A 10,339-nucleotide genomic window follows, 5' to 3' on the forward strand; every position below is an offset into this window, starting at 1 on the left:
GTACCTCAATTTCCCTATCTGTAAAATGGGAGTCATTATATATCACAAAGAGTCGTCAGAAGTATGGAAGGAGTAAATCTGTGGAAAAACCCTTAGAATAATGTCTACCACATAGTGAGTGCTCTGTGTACAGTTGTTTTGTTGCTATTATTAATGAGGAGAGTGCTATTAATTTTCTTGTAAAGATTAGGGATTAGTGGGATCAAATCCTGGCACACAGTCTACCCTCAACACAAGTTAATAGCTCTCCTTGTTATTGTTGAAGTGCTGGTGAGTATAAGGAACTCTGGTAACATGATGTGCTGTTGACTGAAGGTCAGTGGTGTGAGCCTTCTAGCTGTTCTGTGGGAGAAGGAAGGGCAGTCTTCTTTATATTTGTAAAGATATAGAGCCTTGAAAACCTGGTGGAGAGTCACTGTGAGTCAGAATTACTAGAAGGTGAGTATAGACCTAGAGGAGAAGAGAAGGGAATTATAATGTGTGAGTAACATTAGCAAAGATAGAAGGCAGCAGTGTGCTCTGTGTGAGCAAGGAACAGAAATGACTTGGCTCAGATCTTCAAGAGATAAAGGATGATCTCTTTCTTCTGATTTCTCAGCTTCCTGTGGACCCTTGAAATCCATTACAAATGCAGAGTTTCCTCAACAGGACTCTATGACCTTCTGCATTTTCTGCACACAGGTTTCCAGGAGGATCTGCTCTCCTCACCAAGGATGGGTGTCCAGGGTATGCTCTGCTTCCCCCTGGGGCTCGCGTTTGGCTTTGTGTTCCTTGTGGCCTCTGCTCCAGCCACTCTCGAGTCCCAGGGCTGCAACAACAAAGAGCAGCAGGTCACCGTCAGCCACACCTACAAGATTGACGTGCCCAAGTCCGCGCTGGTGCAGGTGGAGGCGGAGCCTCAGCCACTTGGTGATGATGGGGCTTCACTCCTGGCCCCGGGGGAGGATGGAGAGGAACAGAACATCATCTTTAGACACAACATCCGCCTTCAGACGCCACAGAAGGACTGCGAGCTGGCAAGCAGTGTCCAGGACCTGCTAGTCCGAGTGAAGAAGCTTGAGGAAGAGATGGTGGAGATGAAGGAGCAGTGTAGTGTCCAGCGGTGCTGCCAGGGCACAACAGGTGGGGTTCATTCAACTGATGTCAAATGAGAACTGTGTCCATGGCTGCATGAATGCACTGAGTTCTTGTCGCTCTTTTGGGGTTTTCTCGGGGGGTTGGGGGGATTGTGCTATCTGTTCATTTATTCATTGGTTCTCCAGGAGGCACAAGGAGCATGAGGAGGGAGAGGTCAATAGTTTCTGAAATGAATTTAGGCTCCTGAGTTAAAGTTTCCAGATGAGAACCCCCCCCCCGTTGTCATTGTCATTGTCATTGTGTGCCATCAAGCCAGAACCAAGTCACAGCTGACCCTCTAGTGGGTTTTTGGAGGCAATAAATTGCACTGGAGGAGATTGCTCATCTTTCTCTCATGGAATATTGGTGGATTTGAACCTCGTACCTTTGAATTAGCAGTGCAATTCCTTATCACTAAGCCACCAGAGGTCCCTCTCTAGTGGCTTAGTGCTAGGAAATTGTGCTGCAAACCCAAAGGCACGAAGTTCAAAACCACAAGCTGCTTTGTGGGACAAAGATGGATAATCTCCTTCCATGTGAGTCACAGACTCTGAAGCCACGGTGTAGGGTCAGCTATGAATTGGTTTCAACTCAATGACATATAACAACAACAAGAAGAGACCACCAGAGCTCTCTTATACCTCTAATCAAAATGGAAGCAATGAATGGAGAGGAAAGATTGAGAATTTTCAATTTTCAAGCTATAAAAGAATAGGTTGAACTCTGTTATACCACTTTTCAGCTTTGTGACTTTGGGTAAATTTTTCAAGTTCATAATAAATCTTAGAGCTAGAGATGTCCTGCCCTTAGTAGCCATTCTGCAAATTGTAGTTATTTTATCAGTAATCAAGCACTACCATTCAGTTTTGCAAATAGTGAGGGTTCCCTCACGCCTCACTGTTAAAAACCAAGATAAAACAGAAGCTGTACAGACTGAGGCAAATGACAATGGATAGTGCTGGGCACCTGAAGAAATTGTTGCCTGTAGAAGCACCCACTATATGCCAGACACACAACTAAGCTCTCAGGACACCATCATGAATTGAACAGTGTGGGCATTGCCCTTGAGGGAATTTGGAAGTATTTCGAGGGAGAAAAGAGTGTTCTGAGAAAAAGCTGGGGCAGAGAAGAGGACTTCAGTCCTCAACCTGAGTTGTGTGTTGGGTTTTTTGGGGTTTTTTTTGTATTCTCTCATTATCTGTCTGCTTATCTGTCTATCATTTATCTAATCTATATATTTTATGTTATTGTGTACTGTGGAGTAAGAACTGACCCATAGCTGACCCTCCAGGGGGTTTTCAAAGTCAGTTAAGCCCATGGGGGGAGATTATTCATTCTTCTCCTGAGGGGTAGCTGGTGGCCTCAAACCACCTCTTCAGGATTGCAGCGCAGTTTCTTCACACACACACACACACACACACACACACACACACACACTTTTATTTAAAACTATAATTTTAATGGACTTACTAGGTGGTCAGAGCTACACACACACACAGAGACACACACTTATTCAAAACTAATTTTTATGGACTTACTAGGCGGTCAGAGTAACACACATACACACACTTTTTTATTTAAAACTATAATTTTTATGGACTTACTAGGCAGTAAGCAACACACACACACACACACACACACACACACACACACACACACTTCTATTTAAAACTGTAATTTTTATAGACTTTGCAAACATTTTTTTTTTTAAATCTTTCTCCCCTCCTTTGCTTACCTCTGTTAATTCTCCAAGATCGGTTCCTTCGGTGTGTCAGTCTTTCCTTGGTTTTTAAAATATTAATGGTGTTAAGACTGTTAGAGGGAGCTCTGTGGCCTAGTGCTAAGGAACTGCGCTGTCAACCCGGAAGGCGCATGGTTTGAGTCCCCCAGAGACCGATGGGCAATCTCCTCCCCATTTAGTAATACAGCCTCTGAAAGCCCACTGGAGGGTCAGCGATCAAGTTGTTAAGAGTCAATTCAGACTTGAGGACACATAATAATAGACTGTAATTGTCTCTGGGTGTGACTGACTGACATCCCTCAGCATAATTTGTTCTCATTTCCTCCATCTGAACTTGCGTTGTCTTTCTTTCCCAGATCTCAGCCGTCAGTGCAGCGGCCACGGGACCTTCTCACAGGTGACCTGCAGCTGCCGCTGCGAGCAGGGCTGGGAGGGCGCCGAGTGCGAGCGGCCCGCCTGCCCCGGGGCCTGCAGCGGTCACGGGCGCTGCGTGGACGGCCACTGCCTCTGCGACGAGCCCTACGTGGGGGACGACTGCGCCTACGGCCCGTGCCCCGAGGACTGCAGCGGTCACGGCGTGTGCGTGCGCGGCGCCTGCCAGTGCCACGAGGACTTCACCTCCGAGGACTGCAGCGAGCGCAGGTGTCCGGGAGACTGCAGCGGCCACGGCTTCTGCGACACCGGGGAGTGTTACTGCGAGGAAGGCTTCACGGGCCTCGACTGCTCCCAGGGTGAGGTGTGAGAGTGGACATGCGCCCGGCACCCCCAGGCTCCACGGGAACCTTGAGATTTATGCATTGTCTCAGGCAGGATCATGACCTTGAGTTGACAGCAGAATACTCACTCAAAACTCAAGACTCATTGGCTGACTCATAGTGAACTCTGCAGCATCCTCCCCCAACACACACACACACACACACACACACACACACTGGAGGATTCCTACAGCTGGAGAGGGTCACATTTGGATTAGCAGTTCAGCTTCCTATGGACGAGGTCTACAGGACTCCCAGATTCCCCAGAACGGCTTGTTAAAACACAGATTTACCGGCCCTCATCTCAGGGTTTTTTATTGTGCATATCTGGACTGGACCCTGAGAATTTGCATTTCTGACAAGTTTCCATCCAAGAAAACAATTTTGATCAGGGGTCAGAACAGCGATGCCGGTAGAGGTGATATTACCCAGTGCAGTGACTTGGGCGGCCACCTGCAAAGGGCCTCCTCCTGCACCAGGCCGGACAGAATCCTTAGTAATGCTTACTGCCTATTTTAATCATAGACGAGAATGTGTTACAGTTATCAATAGCTTAGGTGCAATATTCCTTAGATTAGTGAACATTGACAGCAAAATTGTGTTATAAAATCTTTCCAAACTAAATTACAGTATTATTACTTATAACATTATTAATAACTAAGCCTTAAAATGATTTGTCCCTTTAATTATGGCTTAATTCTCAAATAAATTATTAATAGTGGTTCGCTGATGCTAAATGCCGCAATTTTGTAGCTGAAATACTTGATAGTTTGACAAAATTAGTGACTCTCAGTTTCTCCCCTCAGCGACTGTGCTTAAAGTGATCAAAGGAAACTTCCTAATTTGAAGAGTCATTGTAATTAGGGAATAATGACAGCTCTAAATGGAGCGGATTAGTGGATGTTCAGAGGCTTTAACTCATAGGAGAGGAGATGATTGTCCATCTTTGTTCCGTGAAGCAGCTGCTGGGATCGAATCCAGTGCCTTTGAATTTACCTACTAGGTCATCAGAGCTCCCGAAAGTTTTAGCGTTATTGGTGCAATGTTACATTATATAAGCGTGGTTTAGGAAAGATATTTTTTATTAGAAGTAACTACAGGGATATTTTTACAAAAATATTTGTGTTAGAACACAAAAATTGTATGTAATCATTTTGATCGGATAGCGTCACCTGGTGATGCGTCATCCTCCACCACTCCTTTAGTGAGAGAACTGGGTGAGGACTTGGTGAACTGTTGACCTTAGACGTGATCTGATGGCTTGCATTTTCAGTCAATAGTGCCTTCCAATCAGATAACTGGTGACTTCTTGTGGGGAGAAGGAGAAAGGTGCTTCATCCAGGCTCTACCTGTGTCCTCCAGGGTCACCAGCATGGTGCTGTGTGTATTGCACAGCATTTGCCATAGAGTAGATTCTGATTCATGGCAACCCCACTGTGCTCCACAGGCTTTTCAATGGCTGACTTCAGAAGCAGGTCAACAGGATTTCTTCTGTGACACTGGGGGTGGGTTTGAACGTCCAGTCTTTGGACTGGTGGCCTAACCATATACATTGTCCTTAGACTAACAGCAGGGAGCTTTGTGGCCTAGTGGATAGAGTTGAGTTGCCAACTCAAAAGTGGGTATCTCAAATTCACCATTTGCTCTAAGGAAGAAAGATGGGGAGTTTCCTCCCGTGCAACTTACAACCTGTAAAATCCAGCTGGAGAATCAGCTGGGGATTGGCTCCTACTCAATAAGCGAGTAAGTGGGTGAGCGGGACTAGTAACAGAATCCTGGTGGCACAGTGGATTAAACACCAAAAAGTTGTGGTTTGAATCCATCAGAAGAAAGCTGAAGACAGTCTGCTTCTGTAAAGATTCATAGTATCAGAAAGTCTAAGGGGCAGTTCTGCTGTCCTACAGTCTCAATGCGGGTCAGAATTGACTTGATGACATTGTGGTTTAGATTTTGGAGTGTGGGGACTGACTAACAGGTGTTCAGTATATACTCATTGACTGTGTACTCTCTCCCCTCTGCCCTCTCCTCTCTATTCCCCCTCTTTCTGTAGTGGTCTCCCCACAGGGCCTGCAGCTGCTCAGAAGCACAGAGGATTCCCTGCTGGTGAGCTGGGAGCCCTCCCGGGATGTGGACCACTACCTCCTCAGCTACTACCCCATGGGGAAGGAACTCTCGGAGAAGCAGATTCAAGTGCCCAAGGAGCAGAACAGCTATGAGATCCTTGGTTTGCTACCTGGAACCAAGTACGTAATCACCCTGCGCAATGTGAAGAAAGAGGTTTCCAGCAGCCCACAGCACCTCCTTGCCACCACAGGTGAGACCGCGGCCAGCTGGCCATATTTCCCAGGAGAGGCTCCATTTGAAGTGTCTTTTTCTTAAATTGTACCTAGTGAGGTCAATGCCTTGATTTGGATTTTCAAAAACATGAATACTACTTACCTAGTTCTATAGGACAGTTCTAGTTATCTGTGCCCTTGCCCTGTGCCTACAAGCCAATGATGGCAGCCTATTTATTGATGCTCCAGGGGTCCTCTCTGCCCCTAAGATTAGTAAGACCTGATTATCTTGATTCTAGGCAAGCAACTATACAGCTATGGTCCCAGACCCTCTCTGAGCCTTTGTGACCACTTAGCAGGTTGACAGTATAGGGAGGGAGCTTGGGGTAGGTGTGTGCTGAAGCAACCTGCAGCAGTCAGATTTGTAGGAAACAGCACAAACTGGGCAATGAAGAGAAAGAAATGAAAAGATGATTTCTAAAATGTAGCTGGAGTTGTAGCCTCAACTGGGGATGCAGTCCATTCTCAAGTGACAAGGAATGGTACCCAGAGAGCTGTAATAGAGAGATGCTTGTTGGGTGCTTTTGGTAGGGCATTCACCAGACCCTGGCAGGGAGGAAGTGAGGGGAGAAACTGTCCTTATGGGTCCTTCCTCCTGCCCTCTAATGCTGGTGACTCTCACGAGAGGTTGAACCCACTCAGAAGCCAAAGAAAAAGGGAACCAAGCTGATGTAGTTCATGAAGACCCCCTCCACCTCAATATATAAAGCAGGATGGGAAACCGTGGAGGCTGGATCTGAAGGAGCATATAGGGTATCAATGTGCTGCCAAAGCATTTGGAAGGACAAGCATCACTGTTTACTCATTATAAATTATGGTTTCCTCATAAAAACTTTAAAGCAACTTAGATTTTCAAGGATTTGGAGGATCTTTGCTTCTGTGATTATGCTTCATTCCTTCAACCAGCACATGTTTACTGAGTATCTACTATGCCATGCTAGGAACTGCTCTAGGTGCTTGTTGAAATGAGCTGCTTCCGTTCTTCCTTGAATTCCTGGAGAAGGATCCAGAGAGAAGGGCTTTGGCACTCAGAAATATCAGAGGGGTCAGTGTTGCAAAGGTCTGTGAGGGACTGGGTATCCTGTGATTGTCACAGTCTGTGATTGTCTTGTCAGTCCCCCCTAGAAAGAGACCACTAGGAACATATTATAATTGGACGAGTTATAATTGGATTTATTGCTTATTGCTGTGAGAAAGAATCCACACAGTGGGGAACCACGCAGTGGCTCAGTAAGGTAGTGTTGCTTTAATGTTTAGTGCATAAATTAGACTAGATTAGTAGATTTAATTAGAATAATTTAGATAGACTAGATGGCCAGTCCTGCTTCCTTGTCTGTGTTAGTCTGGAAGCTCTGCTGAAACTTGTCCACCATGAATGATATTATTGGTATTTGAACTACCAGTAGCATATCCACCAGCATCAGAGCAATATACAAGCTATGGCAAATTGACAGATGACTGACACAAAAGTAAACAATGTAACGCATGTCAGAGAAACTTGTGGTATGATAGGGAGAGAAGCTAAAGAAGTAATGTAGTAAGGGAGCTAAACACAAGCTTTCAAAAGGAACTTGAGAAGATGAAACAAAGTATTATAATGAAATATGCAAAGACAGAGTTATAAAACCGAGAGCTCACTTGGCATTTCTCAAGCTAAAATAACTAAAGGGGAAAAAAATCAAGCTGCAATTCTGAAGGTTTCTTTGGAGCAAAGTGTTGAATGATGAAGGAAACATCAAGAGGAAGGAAAGGATACACAGAGTCACTCCCAGAAAGAATTGGAGCCATTAACAGAACCATTTCAAGAAGTAGCATATTCTCAGGAACTAATGGCACTTAAGGATGAAGTCAAGGCTGCAGTGAAGGCATGGACAAAAACATAAGCCTTCAGGAGATGACTGAATGCCAGCTGAGATGTTTCAACATGTGCAGCTCTGCAGACACTCACTAATCTAGATCATGAAATTTGGAAACAGGTACCTGGCCAACTGACTGGAAGAGATCAATATATGTGCCCATTCAAAGTAAGGTGACCTGATTTCTTTCACCTTCCTTGCCTGCACCTTTTTAGAGCTTCTAACAGCACCATGTTGGGGCAGAGCATGCAAGGGCTTACCACACCTCTGTGATCTGTAGAAGTCACTGGAGGAGGGCCAAGGGAAGAATGTGCTCAGTTCAGTGGAAAACAAGTGGCAGTTGTTAATTACGATGACTGTATACTTTGGATCTGGATGTGCTGCACCTTTCTTTATAGTAAGACACCAGCTACTTAAGAAACAAGGATGTTTCAATTTATCCATAAAATACATAAGAAGAGGAGCATTTTAAGTAGTTCAACCTCTGAAGAATGGCTCAAACTCTGTTGAACACATAGCATTCTGCTTATGTTTGTAAGTAAACTTAACTACAAGAACGGTAACGCCTCTTCTGTGAAATATGGAATGTACTAATAGATAGTGTGCTTAATTTTTACTTTTGTAATATTCTAGTATTAGTGGTTGCTTTATGGAAATATGTGTGTGGTTTGGTTGTTTCCTGGTCTTAAACTGTGAGATTTTTTTTGAAAAGATTTTTTTTTAATTCCTAGGTAAGAACCTTGTTGATAGTTTTATTCTACAAAAGAAAAATACAAATTTGGTTTTGGTTTTCCTGTAATTCTATAGCTGGGTTTTGCTTTTTTTCCTCTTGTATGTAAAGGCAGAAGATTTACACTGATGTAAATTGGGAATTTTCCCTCCATGTGTGATGACTAATTATTCATGAGGAGAAACAATAGTGTATATGTATCCAAGTTTGGCCAGTCAGATTTCAAAGAGTTTCATTTTATTTAGGTCTGTAACTGAAAACAAATTTTGCCTTGACAACTAACTACTGACCAGTGTTGATTTATTTAGACCAAATAAAGCTAGACTGTTTAAAATGAAAAAAGAGGGGGAAAGATGATCTAACAGAAATGTGGAACTTATTGAACCATTAATACCATGTTTTTACTGTGCACTACTGAGCCCAAACTGACTCAAACCCAATGGGTTTTAAGAAGCAGTGAATCACACAGAGGGAGATTAAACATCCTTCTCCTATGGAACAACTGATGGATTTGAACAATGTGCCTTTGTGATTGCAACGCAGCTTCTTACCAATAGGCCACCAGAGCTCCCTATTAATACCATACACGAATAAAATCTTGGTGAATATTATTTAAAAATGAGTGGAGCAGTATATCAACATGGGACTGCCAGAATTTCAAGCTGGAGTCAGAAGAGACCAAAGAATAAGAGAGATAATTGCTGATGTTAGATTGATCATAGCTGAAAGCAAATACTTTCAAACTTGTATTTTATGCCAAGGCATTTGACTGTGTGGCTCATAATAAATTATGGATAGGATTGAGAAGAATGGATAATCCAGAACACTCAGTTGTGCTCATGCAGAACCTGTACATAACCCAAGAAACAATCATTTGAGCAAAACAAGGAGCTATTTAATACTTTTCAATTAGAAATGTGTACATCAGGGTTGTGTCCTTTGCTTTACTTATTCAATCTGTATGCTGAGCAAATAATCTGGGAAACTAGTCTATATGAAGAAAATTGTGCCATCAGAATTGAGGAATACTCATCAACAGCTTGTGATATGTGGATAAACAACCTTCTTCTTTTTTTTTAAATTTTTTTTTTTGCATGTGTACCGTCAAATCAGATCTGACTGGTACAGGAGGAGACTGCCCTTCCTTCTCCAGCAGAGCATCTGGTGGATTCGAACCGCATACTTTTGGGATTACAGTGAAGTTTCTTGCCACTAGGCCACCAGAGCTCCCTGATAAACAACCTTCTTTGCTGAAAGCATATAGGGTTTGAGACACTTACTGAAGAAGGGGGGGGGGAACAACCCGAATAACCTCCAGCATGGATTATACCTCGATGTTAAGAAAACAAACCCCCTCGCTATTGGACCAATAGGTAACATCATGAAAATTAGAGAAAAGATTGGAATTATTTATCAAGGATTTCATTTTACTTGGATCCAAGAACAAACCCCAAGGAAGCAGCAATTAAGAAATCACATGATGCATTGCATTGAACAGATCTGCTGCCAAGGACCTCATTAATGTGTTTAAGAATCAAGATGTTGCTTTAAAAACCAATGTGTGGGTGCAACCACTGTGGAAGGTGGCATGGCGCTTTCTCAAAAAGTTGTAAATAGAGATAACATTTGACCCAGCAATTCCACTACTGGGACTATACCCCAAAGAGATCATAACTGTCACCCAAGCAGATATATGCACACTCATGTTTATTGTGGCTTTGTTCACAATAGCAAGGAGTTGGAAACAATCTAAGTGCCCATCAACAAACAAATGGGTAGAGAATCTGTGGTATATTCACATAATG

At 43.5% G+C, this 10,339-nt stretch overlaps 1 protein-coding gene across 1 annotated transcript in view; it reads left to right on the forward strand.

The window, feature by feature from the left end:
- The first annotated feature begins 713 nt into the window (after nt 1-713).
- Nucleotides 714-10,339, forward strand: part of TNN (tenascin N) — a 99,261-nt gene continuing 89,635 nt past the window's right edge. Inside the window, exons 1-3 of the mRNA XM_006887709.1 lie at nt 714-1,122; nt 3,214-3,588; nt 5,663-5,926. Of these exons, the coding sequence (XP_006887771.1) occupies nt 714-1,122; nt 3,214-3,588; nt 5,663-5,926 (1,048 nt within the window). The remainder of the gene's footprint in view (nt 1,123-3,213; nt 3,589-5,662; nt 5,927-10,339) is intronic.

This window comes from Elephantulus edwardii, unplaced genomic scaffold (genome assembly GCF_000299155.1).
Source record: "Elephantulus edwardii isolate Elephantulus edwardi_28Jun2011 unplaced genomic scaffold, EleEdw1.0 scaffold00061, whole genome shotgun sequence".
Lineage (NCBI taxonomy): Eukaryota > Metazoa > Chordata > Mammalia > Macroscelidea > Macroscelididae > Elephantulus > Elephantulus edwardii.